The sequence below is a fragment of the Terrapene carolina genome, unplaced genomic scaffold (assembly GCF_002925995.2).
Source record: "Terrapene carolina triunguis isolate 2854851 unplaced genomic scaffold, T_m_triunguis-2.0 Scaffold42, whole genome shotgun sequence".
NCBI classification, from domain to species: domain Eukaryota; kingdom Metazoa; phylum Chordata; order Testudines; family Emydidae; genus Terrapene; species Terrapene triunguis.
Genome location: NW_020664393.1, coordinates 8,748,948 through 8,773,129, shown reverse-complemented (window position 1 = coordinate 8,773,129; position 24,182 = coordinate 8,748,948). Strand labels below are relative to the sequence as shown.

At 36.2% G+C, this 24,182-nt stretch overlaps 1 protein-coding gene across 3 annotated transcripts in view; it reads left to right on the top strand.

Moving 5' to 3' along the window:
- Window positions 1-24,182, top strand: part of LIN28B (lin-28 homolog B) — a 121,316-nt gene that overhangs the window by 600 nt on the left and 96,534 nt on the right. The window contains exons 2-3 of one of the 3 annotated variants that reach the window (XM_024196710.2): window positions 10,212-10,260; window positions 19,319-19,503. In XM_024196710.2, coding sequence (XP_024052478.2) covers window positions 10,212-10,260; window positions 19,319-19,503 — 234 coding nt within the window. Of the gene's footprint in view, window positions 1-10,211; window positions 10,261-18,940; window positions 18,972-19,318; window positions 19,504-24,182 lie in introns of those variants that run through there. The other 2 variants (XM_024196712.2, XM_024196711.2) reach the window with 2 other exon arrangements.

The window sequence follows — 24,182 nt, the reverse complement described above, 5'->3', positions numbered from 1 at the left end:
TTTTAGCAATGTAAAATTGAATTCCATCCTGGTCCAGGAAATATTTTGTATTTAATTTCTTGTTTTGAGTTATATTTGTATTGACATTGTAATTAAGCACATGGTATTTTAGTCATCTGATTTGGCAGAAAATCAGTCAATTCAAACCCTGCATGTATATGCATAAAAGATCAGAAAACATAACTATACACTTAATGTTGCTATTTAGTCCAAGCTCTTTTAAAAGCATAAGACCAGTATATTTCAAATAGTGTAAAATTCTAAAGTAAGTTTTAGAGGAAGAAAACTCAAACAAGTGTTAAACCTATCTATTTTAATGTGTTAACATTAGATAGATCACCTAGAAAAGATGCTATGCATTTAATTGATAATCACTTTCCCTGAGTGTACTTACTTGATATCTACTTAGTCTCATATTGTAGTATAAATGAATGAAATAGTAATACAGGTTAGAAACTTTTGCTGAAGGATTTAGGCATGTTACTTATGTAACCAGCATTAGATTAAAAAAGCCATTAACTAATATTCTAGTTATAGTCTGTTTTGGAACTTCACATTTTCTGTGCATACACTATCTAACTACATCTACAGCAAAGCATCTGTTATCAGTATTAGCTACTCTTAAGAAAATAAGAATTGTAGCTATAGTTTTATAATAGTCTAAATTGTTTTCAACATTTTAATTTAATGAAGCATCCATCAAATAATTTATATTAAACTTTAAACAACCATTTAGAGTTAGATTGATACTGGATTGTACAGTAAACCATATAGGAAACGGACATTTCATTTTTAAAGGTGTAAAGATGATACATTATTTGTTGGGGGAAATATTCTGCCATTCACTTCTTTGAAAATTATTCACAGGCTATGCAGTTAAACTGTAGTCTTCTGAAAGATTGACTACTGTACAGCAAGAAAGATCACTAAAATCTGGAATAAATATATAACCTCAAATTTATTAATAAGTATACCAAGAAGCCAAGTTTTCTTTGTTCTCATGAAACAATGTAACACAAAATAGCAAAGTAATGGTTACTTATAACCAGACTGTTTAGTACATATTTAAAAACAGCTGTAGTAGAAAATACAAGATTGCATGAAGAAATGAGCTATCAAACTTATATGTTTATAAAATGAATGCTGCAAGGGAGATAATTTGAAAAAAAAAATCTTACCAGAAATCAAGAGTAAAGTCAATGTAGGAGACACATTAGCTGACATGTATTAGAAACTTCAGGAGACAGGAGAGAAATAATGAAAATTTCATATATCTAGGCCCAAATCTTCACTGTCTAAATCATTGCTAGGATGCAGTGATAAGTCACAAGCAGTGTTTCAGATCACATTCTCCAAGCATAAAGATAACTTAATAAGGCTTAGGCTCTTAAAGGTTCCTTTTTTCATTTTGAAGTAGCTTTTTGTTTGCATTATAGTTAAACAATATGATTTATAATGTGATCTTGGGGAGGGAGAGAGAAAGACCTACCAGATGATTCTCCTATTACAATATGTCTGGATAGAAGGTAGCTTCTAAAGAAACCATTTTTCCTCCACAATGAGCCTAAAAACCATACATTGTGAGGCATGACTGTTAACTTGTTAATCAGAATAATAAGATTCCAGTTCTCAAGTATAACTAAAATTCACACTATTTATAGCTGGCAGATGTACTTTATAAAGCCAGCTGTATTTTGAAAATATGAGGGTACATGCCTTTATGGAGTAGCTCCTCCTATGACATGATACTGTATGATGTCGCTGACCGGAGTGCTGAATCAAGACAGCCATGTTGATCACTACTAAATCCAACTGAAAAACACATCCTGAAGTTCTGTGGAGGTTCAAATACAAGAATAACTATAGTAAGTTTTTTCTTTATTATCTTATTTTTACATCATTCATTCACTAAGTGAAGTAGGCAGATAAATGCTGTCTCAAGGAAGCTTTTTCCAGTGAATTGTATTAGTTTGGTATTGAATGAGTATAGGAAAATCAATTAGATCAATACTATGGCACTCTCTTGTTTTGAAAATGGTCCTTTACCACCATAAAGACATTTTAAGCCATCTTACATAAAAATAAAGCCTAATTTAAAAAAAATCACATTTTTGAGTCAAACAATTTTTAGATCTAAGTTTGCTATTAGCCATTTTTAAACACAGTTTCAGATTGTGAAAGGGTATTTTGAGAGCTAAAATCCAAGCATATGATTAGTGAATTAAAAAAAAATCAATGATGATATGGACAAAGTCCATGTAATTGCATATACCCATTAACAACAACAACAACAAAAGATATGAGCATGAGGTTTTTGTTAAAGAGTTAAAATTTGGAGGAGCCAAGCAGTCTATAGGAGAATCTCCTCTAAATTTGTTTTGTGTTCCAATATCTCTGATAGGAAGAGCTCTTTCTTACATAAAGCATTTTGTGGACTAGTTCATGATGTATGTTATTTCAAAAACAGTTGTATAATAAAAAAGCAAAATAGTTTTAATTTCCTACTCTTTTTGATACATAAGTGGTAAAAATTTAAACACAGGACTTTTTGACATACTGCTTCTAAAAATAGAATGACTTGATATGCAGGATCCTCAAATTAAAGGTCAAAGGTGACAAACCAGGACAAAGGTCATGCAGCTCATTTTCAAGCAATCAGTTTCTAGTTTTTTCATGGCTGAACAAAAGCTTAATTATACAGGAAAAAATAAAAGAGGCCTGTAATGTTAACTGATCAATTTTCACAAAGAAATAGAGAGAGATTTACAGAATTTCCCAAATAATGTACATTCTCAACTATGGTTCTTAATACTGAATTTATGCTGACTTTGATAGAAATATGTATATACATGTTTAGGTTTAAACACTAAAATTTCCTCCTTAATTTAGTATTTTACCATCTCTAACTGGTCTAGATGCTAGTAGTATGTACAATTGGGAATTTGTAGGACGGAATGCAGTCTTTTTCTAAATAGTATATGGTAAAGTTCTTAGGTTGCCAAAACATTTATGTTCATTCATATATATTTAATGTTTGCTTTAAACAAAATTCTAAAATTGAAAACCATGTATTCTGACAGTGGTGTGTTTGTAGATACACACTAGGTTAAAAATAATCCCCTTCCCCTCCAAAAAAATCTATCCAGAATAAATGGCTCTCTATATCAATAGCTAGTTGCTATCAATGAAACTGCTTCTATTTTTTTTAATAGATTTTATTTTGTTTGAAGAAACCTTGTTATTATTTTATTACATGTAGTGTTGTGTTCTGCTCCCCCACTACCTTTCAGAAAGGTGTGGGTTTTTTTGTTTTTGTTTTTAACTACAATTACATTTTAAAATGCTCTTATATCTCTGTATGTATGCATGCTATTTAGGCCAGTTATTTTTAATAATTTAACCCTGTTAAATGCATCTTACATCTATCTATCATCACTATCTATGTTACTAACAGTACTTCAATGCATAAAAGGTTTTTTAGTCTGGCCACAACATACATATATAGATTGTTAAACTGGTGTTGAAAATATTTGCACACTGAGCATTATTTTTGTAACTCAACACTGACACTGATTTGTTTAGTAATATTTTAGATGTTCTACCACTATTGTACATACTTCATAATAAATTCTTGCATGTGCAATCATTTTTGTAAGAAAATAAAATTCAAGATGACAATTTCTAATCTCCAAGAATTTAATATCAGTGATACCGTTCTGTATTCTCATTTTAAATTAATAAACAATTTCAACTAAAACAGACAAGAACTACCATTGCATTATTTTGTTCAATAACTTATTTTAAACAATGACTCAGCAGGAATGTTTATTATATGGAACTATTTTCTTTTACAATTAGGAAAATTTCGAATACTCTGGACTGTTTATGCTGCATTACCCACACTTATGTGAAAAGAAAATGTCAATATTAGATTGACATTAGTGCTGTGAGCACTGTCTTTTGACAAACCACACATTATACCATTTTACTTTTAATATGTTTTCTTTAGCTTGGTTGCTTTATTCCTGGTAAATTCCTAATATTCACACCAAAAAGAAGACCTATGAAGGAGCTGAATTTAAGCTTGTGAATCTGTTAGACTCCTAAATGATAATTCACTAATAATAATTACAGAAAAAACTTGGTGTTTTACAGATAAATGGCCTGTATAAAAGCAACAAAAGTAGTGTGGGGCGCAAAGGATGTAGCAGAGGTGAAGTGTTAACTCCATGAAGAGTAAATATTAATTTGAAGTACAACAAATGAACTTAGAAATGCTTCTTTAGAATCTACAACCAATCATGCTGAAACTTTTACAGAAGTATATGAATTTTTTTAAACATATAGAATATTTTTCAAGTAAAATTTTAAAAAGTAGTGCAACACATATAGAATAGCAATTTCATCCACTGAAGTAGTTTTAACATGATTAAGTTCAAATTGGCAAAAAGTGCTTTTATTACCTGACTGCACATTATACGTTATGCAGTTTCATTTTATTTATAGATCCATATTCTAATTTTGGCTTAATAATTATATTTACATTGAGGCTCTGTTGAGTTTAAGGAAAGGTTACAAACACAGATTTAGAATTATATTCAGTGTGATGTTCATACCTCATTTATACTGTAGAGGACAAATCCAATGTAGTGTCACTATGTGGAATGGAACGGTTGTACAAGCTAAAAGCTGAATAATTTTAAATTTACAATATTGCCATAACAGCTTTTATTTGACACACATCTTTCCAACATTTATTAAGCATTATTTCATTTGTGAGCAAATATTATTCTTAGAGATGGCTTCAAAATGAATATAAACCACAAGTTTAAGATACATTTACATTTGTTTAACTTTTTAATAATTTGAATACAAATTAAACCAATGATCATAAGTAGGCTTTTCAGAATTAGATTTTTTTTTATAACTGGATAATATTTATTTTTAACTTTTTTTTCCCAATTGTTATCTATTTAAGTTTTCATAGTTGCAGGAAACTATGGGGGTGTCTGAGAATTAATAATAGTAGATGCTGAAATTTAAAAAGTTAAAGCTGTATAACTGATTCAATCAAATTCTGATAAATTCTCAAGAAGCATTTTTCTTACTCTGCCTATCTGTAAATTTTGATTGTCAGTAGAAATAGTTTTTCGTTGGTTTGTGTGTGTGTGTGTGTGTGGTGAAATCACTGTTGACATTTGCCAATAAAAATCTAATCCTTCAAATCCTAGTAATAAACTATGCAAAATATCTAATAAATTTGGATTTTCTTATTTGTCTCAGTCACGATTACTCAACTTATTGTGAACAAAAGAACAATATTAGCTACTTCTGGAGATAATCACTTTGAAAGCTAGTTCAGTCCCATTAAAAGAAGGTGTATTTATAAGTTCATTTGCTTAAGACAATGCAAATTGCTCCAAATTTGGACAAATTAGCTTTAAATTACCGGTACTATTTTACATGCTAGCTGTAAATTTGAATAAAATGCTGAACATACGACAAGTAAATAAGAGACTAAATAATTGCTTTTCAAAATATTTTATGTTTAGACATATTTTTGTACCCTTGAAAAATAAAATTGGTTACAATCGTATGAAAATATGGTCACTATTCTGTGTTACGGAATTTTTTTAAATATACAAAATATTTTCTACTTAAGATATTTTTTCATATTCTTCTAAATACAGAACATATAAAATAGATAATATGGATTAAGAACAATCTCACTAAAAGGGAATGAGAAATGATTTTATCCAATTGTATTTCTTTATTATACCATTATTGTCACTTTAATCATATGCACTAAAGTTACATTTTTATTTAATAGTAAAGTTTTTGCCTCGTTGATCTGGGGGTCAAAGCACATCATTTAAAAGAAACTAAAAATTAAATTGAATGGTGGTATTTCACTTTTAAGAGTCAAACGCGGGTCCTATTGGAGTCAGTGGGTCCTATTGGAGTCAGTGACAGACTCCACACCATTGAGGTCAATGGAGCTAGTTATTCCCAATTTACATTGCTTTAACTAGAACAGTTCAGAATCTTGACGTCAATGGGAGCAGATTTTGTTCTTATGTGCTCCTGTTCCAACTGAACTCAAATGGGAGTCTAGTAACTGATTGAATGGGAGCAGAACTGGGCCCGCTGGTTATCAGAAATGCCTACATTATTGTGTACCACATAGTCCATCTTTACTCCTTTCATATGTCAGCAAAACATATCTAGAGAATATCACCAAGCTATTTATATTGTTAACCACAAAGGGTAATCAATTTAACACATAACAAAAGATCCAAAGGTTCAAATCAGTAAAGAAAGATTAAACCTCTGTTTGCTGATCATTAAAACACAAAACAAAACCAAGTCAGTTTGAAGGATTTTATTAAAAAGTGTTTCAAGGTGAATTCTTGAATTTAGAAGATAATTAAAAGGAGTTACTTTTCCCACACCTGCTTTATCACTTCACTTCCTAAAAATGTTTAGTGCAATGCTCACAGTATTGTGATGGGAAGAAAATTGTGAACAAAATTACACAATGTGTGTAATTAAACAAGAAAATGAAATCTAGTTATATAATTTCAGAAGAGAATAATTCACAGGAATTGTGTTGTATCCTTAGCAAATTATACAATATAGGTAAGCCATTGGTTTGAGGATGTGGATCAGTTCCAGTGTTATTCTATATCTTTTATTTCCAAACTTTTTCAGATGTTTTGGATTTTACAGAATGCAATTCAATTTCTTTGGTATATTTTAAATTGATTTCTGTATCTTACTGAATGAAATATTAAAAGAAAGTAAGGGATACAATACCAGAAACCTTTAAAAAAAACATTTTAATGAGCTTTCGACCCATCACTTAGGATTTTGGTTTAAAACTTGATATTTCTAAAAATTCATAAACATGTTAGTATTGTTAAGTGTCAAGTAATTTGTTTGATTTAACATTCCTCTGCGGCATTTGCAACTAAGATAGCGCAGCATGTTGCTAGTGCATTCAATCAGAAGTTGAAGTGACTATAAACAAAAATAAACTGATTAGTCTGTGTTACTGTCCAGCGGCTGAATGAAGTGCAAAAGGTAAAGCATACACTATATATATTACTTTTTTTAAAAAAGTTCACAGTTTTTAAACAAAATTGTTTGTTACCATAAGGTCTTTTTTATTTTTTTGAAAGAGTACCTGGCATTTTCTCTTAAATACTACAAGCTGTTTATTTTTAGGTGTTCACAATTTATCTAATTCAGTTTCTATGACAGGTACACCTGAAATCCTTTAAAAAAATCCATCCTAGATAAGAGTTGTAAATAGAAAATAAAGGAATGTTGTATCTTTTTCTGCCCCATATGATATTTGCTCACTCGTTAGTAGTAACTTTTTATTATTGTATATTTTACTTTTGTGTTCTGATGTATTTTATAACTGTTTTAAACAATATTAATAAAATATTGAGTCTACTCTTCCTCACAATAAAATCAATGTCCAAATTATGATTGATTTCAATGGAGGCAGGAGCAGGCTCATTGTCTTAAATTTTTGTTCTAGCTAATCTCTGAAATAGAGCAAACAACTTTCTATGTAAACAGGCAAACTATAAATACCTGATTTTCTACCCTATATATGCAATTTTTATATGGCAGTAAAATTGTTTAAATTAAGCCTCTGCATTATGTGAAATCCAAAACACTGTATAATTTTGCTGGTCATTGAGAATTTTGGGGAAAAATGAATGACTAGAGGCATACTGTTGCCTTTCACTGTCCAATACGAATGAATTGCCAAAGATAAACAAACAGTAAGTGGCAGAAAAAAACCCTCAAATTATTGTATGTGTTATCTGTAACAAAGGTATAATTTATAACTTTAACTTTCACTCTCCTTGAGTAGGTTTGATTTCCTGTTCTGTGATGATTGCATGGTATCTTCAAATATCGCTTATTCCTAGAACTAGTTTCCACTCAGACATGTTATGATTAAATGCCTATAGACATTTAATCAGGCTTTTAAAGCAAATAATAATTTCTCTCCAAAACCCTCTTACTAGGCTTGATTATTATATAATCCTTGATTAGCATTTATTAAATGATATTAGCAATGATGAAGCCTATTTAAATATGAATCTCAATTTCAGCACTAGCTGATCCCAATTTGCTTGAAATGTTTATATTGAAGTGTAGGAAAATACTAACCTATCACTGTTACCATTAGCTGCTTTAGGGCCCAAACCTGCTCCCATTTAAATCAGTGACTAAATTCCTATTGGCTTCAGTATGATGCAGTAGAATATATGACAACTAGTTTTTTGTTTAAACTATACAGTTTTAAGAATTAATTTAATAGAATTAAGTTGTTCAGACTTTTGAAGTTCATTTTATAAGCTAGCATTTTTTACAATTATATGTCAGGACTTCTATATCCTATTAAGAAACAATTAACACCAAGTCTTTTAGAACAGTTACATCCCATTTACTTTCTGTATAATAATCTATTATGACGCTTATGATATCCACATATTTATATACGTGATGTTTACAAATACATTGAATGAAGTGACAAAAACAAGGGCTTTTTTTTTTAAACCCTATCTAATTTTCAGGATGTACCAATCTCTGTAGTTACTGCAATTCTTAATATATTTCTTTTCCAAAGTACTTTATTTTGAATCCTCCCATAAACTAAACCACATCACTTGTCAAAGCCAGGAAAGGATCTCTTACTCTGTTTGCATATTTCATTATGCTGCATAAATAATGTAGCTAAATCCGAGACAAAAGCCACACAGCTGCAGGTTGGCAGAAGAGACAAGTAAAAACAGGGATTGGGCTGTAATAGTTGAAGGTGTAAAAGGAAGATTAGGTTTAATATTGAATTTATATACCGCTCTACTGGAAAACAAAACTTGCTATAGATCATCACAAAAAGAAAAAACGGAGACCAGTTGTTAGTGTTATTGCACTGCAAGGAAAAACAAGCTGGCTATCACCTTTTCTAGTTGCTGATGTTGTATAGAAGTGGGGTTAACTAGAGGATAAGAAGTTAATATACAGAAATTTGATTCTCACTTGTCTTTGGCTGTTCCCACAGTCAGAGAAGGAAGGTGGAGTTTCCACATTTGTAGGAAAAGGCCAGAATCAACAGTCAGGACATGCTCTCCAATTGCAAAAAATCTCCATTTTCTTTAAAGGCAGAAGAGATTTAAGATCACATCCCAAAACAACAACAACATGAAGTGGTTTATTTGCTTTGGATGGGTCTTACTTAAAGTAGAGTGTATAAAAATCAGGTAGAGGGAGACAAAAGGACATAGGCTGGTAGCAGGTGAGTTTATGCATGTTCAAATCTATTCATCTTCCTTGCTCTAAACAATCTGCACAGCCTGAGCAACAAGATTACTCTAAGCACAGTGGCTTTCCTTGGGTGCCTCTTACTATCTACTATACATGACATCTTTGCTGGCATTATTATGATATAAAATCAGATAGATCCTGCTCAATCGGCAGTGGACCATAAATACACCTAGCACCAGCAAAGCCATATTGTGTGTTGGTCTGATCAAATATTTTTTGTTAATTTATTGAGACTTTGTAAGTATTGGTTTAAAATGCAAATTATTGTCTGGGATTTTACTAATATTAAAGGGAAGGCATTTTCCTACTGATACTCTTAGGTTGATACTAGGACCTATAATGTTTAGTACAATTTGACCAAACATTTATTACAAGATACTTCCTTTGAAGTATATGTAAAGACACAAACTGATTTTTTTTATGATTTAAAGTGTACGGTTTAAGCATAGCAAAGCCAACAACCACTAGTACTTGAGTTACCTATTGCGATGAAATATTGATAAGTGAAAACAACACCTTGCAGTATCCAGCAAATCCGTGTATTTTGTCTACTTCCTCATTAACTTTTATAAGAAGACTATTAATGGGGCAATGACTTTAAAGAATGGAGAAGGCCTCCCCCTCTTTTTTTTTTTTTTTTTTTGGTAACAGGCTGATTGTTACCTTTTGGTTATCTAATTGTGGTTCTGATGAGCTAGGTAAGTCACGAACAGTTAAAGAGTTTACAGGTCACTTCACAGAGTCAAAGCCCTGGCATTTTATGGCCTTTTAATGAGCCGTTAAACTGGAGAAGAGGTAATTAAATACGGTGCTCTGGTACAATTTGCCGGCTAGTACTGACTTCAACTCTCTGATTTTAGGTTCCTCAGAAGACGATGAGGTCATTCAAGAAGGTCTCCTCAGGCCCAGGTCAGTCTTTTTTTTCCTTTTTCTTTTTTTTAATAAAGTCATAGAATCATAGAATATCAGGGTTGGAAGGGACCTCCGGAGGTCATCTAGTCCAACCCCCAAGTCTTACATGGCTGACTTTTCATATATGATTGGGGAATTGGTATTTGATAATTACTTTATGCCTCCCACTCCCACAACAGAATGGACTGTAATGAACCTAAATTTCTGTCTGGAAAAGTGCGATTAGACTCAAAGAAAGAATTTCATTCATTTTTCTCCAAGGTTTGACTTTGGAATTCTTAATTGATCTAACGGTTTGTAAATGGATTTTTTTTTCTGGGCTGGAGGCAAAAAGACAGTATACAATGTTTATTCCCAGGTGTCATCCTGTGAGTTTAAATAATGGATTTAAAGACATCTTGAAATACATTACAGAATTACTCTTAGGGATGGCTGTGACACACCATAGTTCTTCTAACAGGTAGAGTTATTAATGATTTAAAAACGAAGTAGTTTTAAGTATAACAAACATATCAGCAAGTAAAAGGTCAGTGCCCATCTTTTAGCGATATTAAATTGATTTTTAATGCAGCAGCAATGTAAACACGTTATCCTGCACAATCCTCACATTCATAGACAATTCCTACCTACATCTATTTTTGAGGCAGCACAATACGTTGCCAAACACTTTTCTTGGCATATGAAACTAAAAAAAAAAAAAAGCCTCAGAGTTCACTGATCTGTCAGGTTTCGTTAGGCCGTATCTATTGATTTTATTCCCTGGAAGCTGCGCTAACAAATCCGGTATTTCACTTTGCAAATGGTCACCTGGGAAAACTCATTGCCCACCTACTCTCCCTACAGCAGCAGCCGCTGTTCCCATTTTGTTTCCCCATTTGTCCGCTGCCTGCTGTCTGGCTCGTTAGAACATGTATTTACAATAGCCGCGTCAGGAAAAGGGGTGATCGTATTCGGTTGCTTACCTTGGTTTCAAGGGTTTGCGTAGTTGTATGCAGCCTGTGTCCAGCCCTGTTCGGGCTCTGTAGTGTTGTTGGGTGCTCTTCTGCTGCCCACTGAAGTTTAGTGGTTTTGGCTCTGCTCCAGTTGCTACTTTTTTGTTAGGCGCATGCCTGTTAGGGATCTGTAAGGTGCTCCTGACGTCACTTAGACTAGCAAATAAAAGGGGCCGGGGGTTCTCTGGTGCTATCCTTTATCCCCCTCCCTGAGGCACTGAACACATGCCGCTGAGTGAGGTTTACGCAGCGCAGCGGCACAATGGGCAGGGAATTCCGTGCGTGCTTAATCACGAGCTACATCTTGTGCTTAAGGCAATGGCTTTGGTCAGATATAGTGGTTCAGAATAGTCATTGGGCAACAGGCGTCCATAGCATCCAGTTTCTCTGTACAATAGAGAGCTGCATATGTATTTATATGCACCACATAATACAAACCCACCTTCAGATTATACCTCCATCTAGGGCCCGATCCTGCTCCCTTTGGGAGTGTTGCTGTTGACTGCAGATGGGAGCAGGGTTGGTCCCATAATCTCGATAGCAATATATTGTAGTATGTGCACGTGCCGTTACTAAAATGGGTAACGGAGACTGGTGTGTCTACCTGCTCGGTGGGCGGGACAGTCTTAAACACACGCAGTCGCTCGCTCTCAACCCAATGTTTGCTGCCATTGCTATGAAGTTTGAAAAAGCAACATGAGCTTTGAGAAGCAGCTGCAGTCTTTAATATCTAGGCTTCTCTTCCTTTCCTTCGTTCCCGAAATGAAATTTAGGGAAGCATATACAATGTCTCCTTATGTGCCATCTATTTTGAATTTTTTTGACAGTGAAATGCAAGTGGTCTTACAACAGCGGGAGTCTTCAGTAGGGCTGGTTTTCCAAATATAACCACATTTTCCGCAAATTACTGATGTGGCGCCTCCTTGAATCTAACCATGGAAGCAATCCTTATCAGTTGCAAATCCACAGCTGAAAACCTGCTAATGTACACGAGGCCACCGCCTGCAGTGAGTTCTAGAGGGGCTCTCAATGTCCTAATGCCCTTGGATTACGTCTAGGATTAGAGCAGTGTCGGGTATTTTAATAATGCCTCTCCAAACCATCAGAGTTACAGGCAAAAATGCAGAGTGCATTGTTAGCTATTCCGGAATGTTTACAGTATCACTTTATCAACATTCATTTTATTTTTTTTACTATCAAATATTTTAAAGCACCTATTTTAAACCTTCCTCTCCCAAACTCTGGCTATTAATTCAAACACCACCACCTATGGACGTAAAACATAAAATACAGGCTTTAAGATCTGGAATATTTTAGTCAGGAATGAAGAGAAAATCGTGGTTCATAAATATTTGTTAACATATTCAAAGTTCAGACTTAAAATAAACATTAGGTGTATTCCAAGTTCAGCTACCTCCTTGAGATGTGACACATCCTTTAAAAACATTCATTCATCATCAAGTTTTTATATACCTCACTATTTTCCACTGCAGTGGAAAACTGGCTGGAAAACTGCACTGGCTGAAAAACTACCCATTTTTATGATTGAATTAAGTATTTAATAACTTTTGGAAAACAATGGAAATATTTAATAGTCCATTAAATTAATCGATAATTAACAATACAATAATTAAAAACGTGTAAATAGTGAAGGTATTGGCATAAAATGTTAGTAACAAATGTATACAAGTGTATGTTTGAATTTTTCGTTGTTTATAATTATGGAGAGAACAATTCAATCGCAACGAGGTTTATTTAATTTAAATTTTAAAATAAGTCTAAGAAGCATCTTCGGTTAAGAAGTATAAGCTTTCCCCCGACAGTATAAGAAAAACTTAAGGTGGGGGAGAAAAAATGATGTTATAACACTAACACACACACACCACACACCAATCATTTACAGGTGTTAACTTTTATAGTCGGGACATCGGAGTCTTCGAAAGGGGTAAGGAAATCACCGTAAACAACAGTGAAATGGGGAAAGAAAGATACATTCCCCTTTTTTAAAAAAGTGTTTTATTCATTGGAACCGCTTTAGCTGATTTAGGGCATTGTTACTTTTCCTCTCGCTGTTTTTCTGCACACAGCCCAGGGTTCCTGACATTAGGGAGGCTAAGGAGGAATCTTCAAAGCTGAAGGAACAAGTAAAATTGGCAGAGCTATCTAGATCCAACGGGACAGGCAGTCTTTGCAACGAAGACAGCCAGCCGGCTTGAAGTATTCGGTGTATTGCAGGTCAATAATGGAAAGTGGTCGCCGTGGTGGGATTATATAGGTAATAATTGGGATCTTCACATAATGAAGATTTGAATATGAAAAGCAGCCATACCAAACGGTCTTGCATTTCAAATTAATGCATGGAATGCATTAATGATCCTAGAAAACTCCCCTGGAAAAACTAACACTGAGGCTAAAATAAAAAAAAAAGTGCGTGTGAGAATGGAGATCACTGCGCTGGCCCCGCTTATAGTGAACGCTGGGGTGCAGCGGAGACCCTGACCAGGCTGCAGCAGAGACCCTGACCAGGCTGCAGCAGAGAAGGATCCTCAGGCCAATTTTGGCGCCTGCGCTGCAGGTGAGACCATAGGCTGGAAGAGCCTTTGCATCAGCTGATTTTTCTCTCTTGCCTTCCCACGCCGTGATCTTACCCCCTTGCAACTCCTCTGATGAAACAGTTCGACATGACACGACACCCTATACCACAGCCCCGACCGAGCAATCTGATTGTGAAGACAAACACTGTGTGGAGGGGGGGAGAGGGTGTCATTTCCCTGACACACAGACTCTGGGTTCCTAACGTGAGGGCTCAGGAGGAATCTCCAAAACTAAAGGAACATCTAAGGTTGGCAGCGCTACCTAGATCTAATGGGACAGACCCGATCTTCCCAGCAGGGAGCAGCTTCTGGGAGTGGGGAATTCGCTATCCCAGGAGAGCTTTTTCCTTTAAAATGCAACTTTCCGGGGGCATCCCTGCCGGTAATAACCTGGAGAGGACGGGATCTCCCTGAAGCCCAAGGGGCTGGATTGGGCCCCACAGCGCTAATGAGAATGCCACCTTGAAGCACGCAATGACAGGTCCGCTCCGCTTAGCCGGCCACGCCGCGCGGCTCGGGCGGGACCTTGCGGATCCCCCTCACGTGGGGAGGGGCAGAAAGTTGGCTGACTTGGTGGAAGCAGACCCGGGTTGGCTAGAAGCAGGAGGTGCCCGAAAGGCGGGAGGCCACAGGCTCTCACGTGGGGCCAGGCTTGGAGGGCGCCGGCGCGTCTGGTCCCTGCCAAGCGGGTGAGTTCCTAGCCAGGAGCGCCCCTCCGCCAGGTCCTGGAACCTGGCTCCACGTGGGGGAGGAGAGAAGGGTGGGTGACTTGACCTGACCAGCCGCAGTGGCGCTGCCCCTCCCCCTCGTTTTCGGAAGAACCGCAGCAGCGGCGGCTCTGGTTTTAATAGAGACCATCGCACCAAGCACCAGGCACTTCTAATCTGCACGAAATAAAGGACACCAAGCGCGGCGCGCGTGGGCTCCCTCTCCCCCACACCCACAGCGGCACGTTTGAGTGAAATGGGCCATCGCTGCCTCTGGGGAGGGGAAGATGGGGCTTCCAGCTCTGAGTGATAATAGTTCAAAAAGGAAGCTCCCCCACCCCCTTTTCGATGTGGTTATCACAGGGCAGTGGCAGAGGCGCGCTCTCCTGCTTTTCTTGATTAGCGACCTGAGCAAAACTACGAAGTGTTTTTAAAACATGGAAAATCGAAGTTATCTTAAGAGCTCAGTTTTCATAGTGTTAAACATGAGTTTTGATTCAAATACACGGAGGTGGGAGGAGTGGAAGGGGGTATTAAAAGAAATCGGAAATGAGAAAAAAATTAAAACCAGAGAAGTTTTAGAAACATGACAAATTAGAAAACAGGCACCAGAGCTCTGGCCGTTTTGATGCCAAAGGAGTCCTGGGGCAGCTTCATGAATACGATTCTTTCTCCGTGTAATTATCTCAACGAAAAAGCATGTTTTCTGCGGGGAGAGCAAGACGATGGTAAAGACAGCGGCATCTTTCTAACGCGTGAAATATGACCATGATCCTCGAATTTCCCCGACCTGGGTCTGCTTAAAAAAAGAAGTGTTTGTGGCCGATTGTTTGTGAATGAATTTTGGAAGGTTTTTGAGAGTTCCCAGCTGGCAACAGCTCTCTACCTTCCACAAAACTTGAAAGGCCGATGTCCTTTGCAGGAAATGAATGAGTCGATAACATCTGACACCAGTGACCAGTCCGGTGACCCCAACCTTAATTCCAGTAATACTGGAGGCCTGAAAATCTCAGTAAAGACCACTTGCAAATCTCCCCCTCCCTAATACGCGTAATTTACACAATCAGCATTTATTTTGTAGTGTAGGAAATCCTTTGCAACTATCTCTTATACTTGCATTCAGCTTTCTTTTGCTGTTTTCACACTCCTCCCTTTACTCTGATAAAAAAGCATAATACTGTATTGCTTTTTTTTTTAATCAAACTATCTGGAAACAAAGGACAGTTTCTCCATAAACAAAACAACAACCTGGGTCAATTTATTTGTGTCTAGTATCAGTAAAACCAAGAGTCTAGTCTCCATAGCATTTTTCAGCCAAATGCCCATAGAGGAGACCAATCTGAGAAAAATACAGACTCTTATAACAGATGCTATAAAAAAAATTAAAAAATTGTATCTATAGATACCTCCTGGTTTTGGTAGACATATCAGATAGTTGATAGATATTTTCATATATACACTACATTCGTTTCACTTTACATATTTGTTCTCTCCAGCTGCCCTGCTTTTATTTGTCCATTGATTATATCAGAATTGAAATTATATATAGTAGTTCACATATATATGGGAAATATTTAGTTTTTTATCTTCCACGTAAAGTGAGTTGAATATTGATTTATCTTAGTAATATAATTGCATTCATTAGGAAGTGGAAACGAAAAAAGGAATGGTTTATTGCACAAATGTGTAAAGGCAGGTCAGTGTAGGAAGTCGACCTCCACTGTTGAAATAACCTATAGGAAATTTACGGTTGAAGACTGCAAAGGAATTTCAGGATTTAGAGCTTCTGCTCCACTTGCCAGATTGCTTGTATTTTTACACTTTTGCCCACCCCCTTCTCTTTTTACCAAATGTTCAACTGGGCACCTTGTTATTTCAAACAGAAATTAAAGACAAAGGAGAGCGATTTACACACTTTCCTGAAAAGCAACAAAAAAGAGTAAACAGGCCTATCAGAGCAAAGAGGTTTTGCTTAATTGGGCAGGCTGAAACAGCAAGTGCTTTGAAATTTTATAAAACACATTGTACAAGCTCTGGGTGGATCACAGTTTGTTGTTTTGGCTTTTTATGTATTTATGTTTGTGTGGATGGGATAGGAGGGGTAATGCCACTTTAATCAGAAAATAATTCAACCCAGTGTCCTCGGATTTTAACAAGGTATAACCTACCTTTTAAATGTTACAGGGGCAGAAGTGTCACCAAATCTCAGTTTATGATTGTGTAGTGCCTACCTGTGAATAGGATATTTACTGACAAGAAAAAATGGGCAATGTGGTTTTATATTTTTCATACCTACCCAAACATATATATTTATCCATGTTCTTCCCCGGGAAGAAAAGGAAGAAAATAGGTACTTTTGATTAGTATTTTTTTCTTAACATATTAAAATGTATTATTTGAAATAGGTGCGACGCGAAGTACAGTAGTAGAAATAACATGTGTTTTTTCCTATTTGTATACCTGAGAGAGGTCCAATGCCTAGGGAATTTGTGAATGAACACGTGAAAGCTGTAGGCTATCAAGCCCGTTAGATATTTTTTTCTTTTATGTGTTTGACTCTCCCATCCACTAGTAGTGGAGATTTAAAAGTGCAGTCTCCAGCCCAGCACTATTCCTCTTCTCTTTGTCTTCTTCCTCCTGTTTTTTTTCGTCTTCCTCCTCCCTAGCAAATCCTCCTTTTCTCTTTCAGCCTTTCCTCCTCCTCCTCCTCCACCACCATGCTCCTGGAGAACAATCGCTGCTGATTGAGGTTCACTCTAATGCTAGGCTTGAAAACTGGGCTCTTATTTAGGAAGTCATTAATCACATCCCCTCCCGCGGAAAGAGATGGCGGAGAAACCTGTGAAGTGCAATCCCTCGCCCCATCCCCCTCCAAAAATGTTTTGAAACGCTAAACCTCAACACATTCTGAACCATATTAAGGTGATATCGCGTTTCCGGTACGCGTTTCTTTTGAATATGAAATAGTCATGTGAAACAAAGGGAGGAACACCAGCGATTCTCCATGTATATGTTGACCTCAAGTGTGCATATGTTTCTGAGTATAGTACATATAAAGTTTTCCTGTCAACCTAAGTAGGTTAAAATAAGGTGATCAGCCTGTTAAATTCCATGAAGCAGTCGAATTTTGGCTAACGTGTCTACACGAAAATAAATACGAGGTTAAAAGGCAAAAATACAGTTATGAGTCAAAGGTGTTTAAATGCCACTTTTATTAAGGAAGTAGCAACACTTGCAAATGTGTACATATTTTTTGTACACACGGCAATATGCGTAGTAAGGTGTGTATCTGTACAGAGTGCGCATATGGTTATGCATGCATAACATAGCATATGTGATCCTGTATACATATTTGTGTGTCTATTCACATAATATATCTCCTCCCTATGACTGTACATATATATAATAATAATCTGAGTTGTATGTCTGGGGTGGGGTGTAACTATGTAGCTATACGTGTATCTCTACACATATGTGTATATACACACGCGCACAGAAACCCCCAAAATACGTCATCTTGATTTACCGTGAAGTGTGCAAATTAGCTGTAAGACAAGTTCGTATTTGAATTTTCTTGTTCATTCATAAATTATTTTGGTGTGTCAGCTTAAATTGAAATGGCGATTGGCTACTTCAGACTCTTGCCAACCCCTTAAGGATCCGATGTGAAATTAGTCGCAAGAAAGCATGTAATTGACAAAGTCACGTGTGCGTAGGGGGCCAGAAACTGAGGGAGAGAGAAGGGGAAAAATCAAAAGAGGGAAAGCACATTAGACCATGCGAGCTAAATTTGTGATCGTTCAAAATCAGGATGCTAGATTGATGCAGAAGACCACTTCGATCCAAAGGGAAAGTTTTCATCTCACGAGTTTGGAGCAGAGGGCCCGTGGGGCAACATGGCCGAAGGTTAATTTTCTTATTCTATTGTTTTTCTATGATTTTCTCTCTCTCTCTTCCCCTCCCCTTCCTCCTCTTTTTTAACCCCACTAGGCACCATTCTTCTTCTTTTTTTTTATCAGATCGCGCAAGGGGGCTTTCTACAAACCTATTGTTACGGATTTCCAAAAATGTTCCGTACCGCCCACACCGATTCACACAACTTGAAAAGCGTTCAGCGAGCTATTGTTTGAATTGTTCCTGTACGATTAAGCACAGTTTCAGTGGTGGGATGAGTAAACGTTTGTACACCTGTCCCCCCAACTTTAACTGAAAGTTATTCCAAGGGGTGGGGGGTGGATACACGTTGGAAAATAGTACTGGATCCGCCGCTGCATGTGCAATAACACGTTGTTGTGCAATCTGCCCCGGTTTTGCTCATTCCCTCTTCACCCCCACCCGCGTTTTGCAAGAAGAGAATAATTTAGCTGAGCATTTCTGTTGGAAAATGGGATCGGTCCTAAACCAGCAATATTCAAGTAAAGTATCGCGTTCTGTGGTGTAGTATGGCTGAAAGTTGGCGTGAAATGGAAAAATACACGTATATACAGAAACGTGGGCTGTTCTGGGCGAAAGAGAGCGAGCGGGCGAGCATATGCTGGGTTTCCTCTCTGTTACCCTGGCTGCTTTTTGGGTTGTGTGCTTTTTTTTTTTTTAATGGTTTGCTCTGCAGGGAAAGAAAACGGGTTGATTTTGTAATGTGCGGGTGGGGTGCGTGTGTTTCTCTCCCCTCTGTAGCAATCCCTTTGTATAAGGCAAAGGACGTTTACCAGAATTTAACTCTTAGCTTTGCATCTTGTGTCTGTGTTTTTCCCCCCCTCCTCAGCAGGGGCGAGTAAAGGTGGAGACGAGCCCGGGAAGTTGCCGGAGCAGGAAGAGGAGGAATCCCAGGTTTTGCACGGAACAGGCCATTGCAAGTGGTTCAATGTGCGAATGGGATTCGGGTTCATCTCCATGATCAACCGGGAAGGAAACCCTTTGGAGTCTCCAGTTGATGTTTTTGTACACCAAGTAAGACCAACTTTTGTCTCCCATCTTTTCCACCCTCCCCCCCCCCCATTAGGTTGAGTTAAACGGTGATCGAATTACACTGGAAGGGAAACAATCTATCGTTCTAGATATTTAAATGCATCTGTATATATGTAATAAAAATTGCTCTAAGAAGGGGTTCTATCTACATCACCCCATTAAAACTCAAATAAGATCAACATCCATAGTTGGTGGGTTGTGCAAAATAATATTTTATCTCTTAACGATGCAAGGCTGGGGTACAAACTTTTCTTTTTGAATTCTTTTTTAAAAATAATCTCACATCCTGTTTTTAATAAGGTTTAAACTTTTCAGCTATGTCGTCTGCTCAGGAGCAGATAGGTCCTTCCCTGCAAAGGTGATTAAAAAAAATAAACAGAAAAGGATAAATAAATATATTCACCAATTAGGTCTGTTGTGAACATATTTTTCTTTTAGCACTCTTCTTGTAAAGATATACATTTTTTAAAAGTAGTTAATCCCAGATTAGTTGATGAAAAGTAAATGTAATAATAGGTTTATTTTGCAAAATACAGACATGAAAACATCCCTGTGATAATACATGACTCATCAAACTCAAACTGTGTGTGTGTGTGTGTGTGTGTGTGTATTTTAAAAATCTCTTTTGGAAAACATATCCAGTAGTAAATAAGACTAAGGACACTGTCTCTTTAAAGACACTGAACATAAAGACATGTGTCCATTGTTTATATTTTTAACATACCTAACTAATATCTAGAGCCTTATTTTGTACATGGAAACTCTAAGGCAAATGTCTTCATTTGAAAAAGTTTCAGCTGCAAGAAATGTTAATCAGGAAGTTTAGAAAACTTTCCCCAAGGTTATTGACGTGATTTGTGAGAAACCAGTGTGCCTAGATCTCCCACATGCTTGTATTAGTCCCAAATTGCAAGAATGACATTTTGAATTTCATCAGCCTTCTCAAAAATGTTGAGTTGATCACAGAAAAAGAAAACAATATCTGCAAAGTTTAAAGAGACTGTTTGTTTGTTTCAGGCTGGGTAATGGCCATGTCAGGAAAGCTAAAGGCATCTTAACTTTTCACGTAGTTGTCCATTTCCTATGACGTTTACTATGATTTGGGGGAGGTTTTGTTACATGATATTCTATCTTGATGGTCTAGTTTTATTCCACATATTATTGTACGTTTGGGCTCATTTTCATCATTCACATTTAAGGAATATATACTTAGGATGAAGCTGATAGGAGATAACTGAAACCTAAGAAACAATGCCTGCTGGCATGTTGCTTTTCTTTGTGGTGGTGTTTGGGTAGATTTTTGACCGTATTGTGATCTGTCCACCCCTGCCTCCAGGGCCTACTTATCCATAGTGACTGTTTGCATGTGGAATTAGGTATAACTGTGAAATGAAATAGAGCTTTTATTTTTAATGTAAAAGGAATACTTTGTTTTTAAATTCTTACACTTTCTGCTTCGCACTGTCAGGCATGGATGAAGCAGCTCCTTTGCTGCTGCTTTTAATGAGACTGAATTACTGAAATCATTGTCAAATCTGATTGCTATCAGTTTCCTTGCCGTTTTCCCCCCTCTGAACTGTCTTTAGGTCATTAATTGCTCTTAGTGATTACATAAATGTATTTTATAGATGAAAGAAAGGAAAAAAAAGTTCTCTTTGTCTAATACCTTGGTATATATTATTCTCTTTGCTCCTCTAATATTAAAAAAACCCAAGTGTTTAAAGGATAGCAGATTGATTAATAAAATAAAATATTTGAAAACGGTATACTTAGAACTGTGTAACTGCAGAAAGTTGTTAAGTGATCATATTATGTGTAGGACTTTGCTATTGATACACACTTTAAAGCAAGTCGTGTAATTTACTTACACAATGGAAAATATTCATAGAAAGTCAAAAGATAATCTAATAAAATCGTAGGAAATGTTGAAGCCAGTTTGTCTTTTGTGTCACATAGAAGATGGGGACATTTAATAAGTCAGTAAGTGAGTTATGCTGGTGTCTGCAGGAGGAAATAATTTCAAGTGTAAATGTTTGTAGATACTGTACTAATCTACATGTCATAAATATTTGTATGGATTTACAGATTTCTGCTGGTACACAATGCCATAAAAGATAGTATAACTAATTGGTTTAAACTGTGAACCTCATTAATAATTTTGAATTTTTCCTCAAATATATGTCTTAATGCACTAATTTATTAGTGGTTCATAATTAATTGCTCTCATTACATCAAAGAAAGTATTTTAATACATCTCACTTTGTTTTTTCTTGGTGAAATATTCATTAGATACAGGGCTTATGGTGACACTGGTCTCTTCTCTCTCCCAAAGGTTTAATATAATGGGGGGAAGCAATGCCTAACTCGGGCTGAGTTTGAATTTCATATACTTCATTATTATAGAACACATTGTGCTACTTGGCTAGCTGATTTGAAGGTGACAGTAGCCACTGGTGGATAGGTAGTCACAACAACATAAAGCCCTTTTTAAATCTGAAATGTTATACAAAGAAGAGATTGCATGCTATTAAAATAGAGTCTGGTATCTATTTGTACTTTCAGTGGGCCCCATCTTCCAAAGCTGTACTCATGCAATTAGTTCTTAATCATTTGACTATTGAAGTCAGAAGGATTGCTCATGTGAGAAAGGGTTTGCAGTCAGATTATAAATTTGTCTGGCTAAATATTGCTGTATACTATTTTAGAACTAGTGTGTCTTCTACTACAGCACCTACTTATGTACAGGGTCATGGCATACATACAGCTACCCCACAGACTTTTTAGATACTATGTATCAGAAAATTGGAAAAACCCACTACATAATTTAGTACCTATACAGGATTGCTTATGTAGGATTGTTCCCTACAAATACACTTTTAGTGTTTTTTCTAGCCTAGCTTTAAATATTCCAAATGATAGGATTTTCCACCCCCTTCACGTGAGAAATTGTTCAAAGCCTAAGAGATCTTGCTGTCAGGAAGACTTTCCTGATATTCAGTCCAAATTCCCTTTAATGATTTCATCCTATTATATTCACTTCTATTTACTTGTAGCACTGTAAATAATTTATCTCCCTCCGTGGTGTTTACACCCCTCAATTATGTGTGGACTATTATCATGTTTTCCCTTTGTCATTGCTTAACTAAGCTGTGCATATTTAGGTCTTTTTTAGAGCCCATACTTCTTTAAGTCAATAGAAGTTCTGTGCATGGAACAGCTGCAGTATTGAGCCTTTAACTCTTCTTTTTAAGTTATTCCCTTCAGCACTCTGATTTTGATTGATCTTCTCTGAACTACCTTCAGCTTGTCATTATCTTTCTGGTAATGAGGTACTCAGAGCCAAACACATTATTTCAGATGGAAACATACCAGAGGTCTCTCTATATTTATATATTATAATTAAAGTAGAGTACATTTGTAAACATTTACACTCAAGTCCTTTTCAGCTTTGGTTTGCATATGCCCGTCCATGTATTCAACATCTTCATGTTGATCTTTTGTTTGAGCTATTCATTATTTCCAAAAGGAAGTTATAGAATAGTTAACCTGTTTGTTTCTGAATCACTCCTTACTCAAATTGCATTAATGGGACTATCATTTATTTTTATAAGAGTAAACATAATGGGCTAAATTCTGCATAGTGTAACTCCATTGACTCCAACAGGGTTGTACCATACTGGTTTTGGCTCAGTATTGTTGTTCTCTGCACTTTAAATTCCACATTAGCTGCATTATAATCGATCCTGGTCTTTAGTGGGAGATGCTTGTATTTATCAGAGGGCAGAGCTGGGCCTAATGAGTGTGCAATGATAGAAACTTCTTGTGATTCTGCATAAGTTTAAGTACAGCAGTTTAAAAGGTCTACAGTTCTGTAAACTAAACGGGATTATATGTGAGGTTTTAGCCCCAAGATCACAGTAAAAGGGTTGATGCTTGAAGTTAGTTTAACTGCTGGGATGTTTGTATATAACCTTTTTTTTAACCAAGGGGGAGGGGTGAACTCTGACCCACTGTAGGTCCCTTCCAGCTCTAATTATTCTATGGTTTACCTTGGGAAAAAGGTTTAACTTTGAAAGTGCTTAACAAGATTGTTTATGTGGTCACACAAAAAAGAGCAGTTTTTGTTGGTTTTAAATGTAAATAGATGCAATTTATAAGTGTTTATTACACATGAAAGCTTCATAACCTTATATTCTGTTTCTGAATTTTCAGATCCTTGCCTAGGTGGATTTGTTTAGAAGAGCAGTTAGTGGGGATGTCTTATATTAGGGTCTGGTCCTGCAGTCCAAAATTATTGCCATAATGGGATTGATTTTTGCATAAGGATTTTGGGACCTAAAACAGGATGCTTTCTATATCTGCATTTAAAGGACTGGCATTAGCTAAAAACACACATTTCCATCTGAAACTTGTTTTAACTACTATTCTTAACACTTAAGTTTACTGAAACTGGAAGAAATCTGAGGCATTCTCCCTCCCCCCGCCCCCAGTTACTTTGTGCATTTGACCTCATTTTGTATATAGTAAATTGCACTCTTTCCCTTGTTTTAGTGGGTCTTTCACACAACACTGGAAAGTGATAGAGAAAAAAATAATCAAAAATAATATACAATGTAACTGTAAAACAAAAGAAACAAAAATATTGATTGGGGAATTTAGAG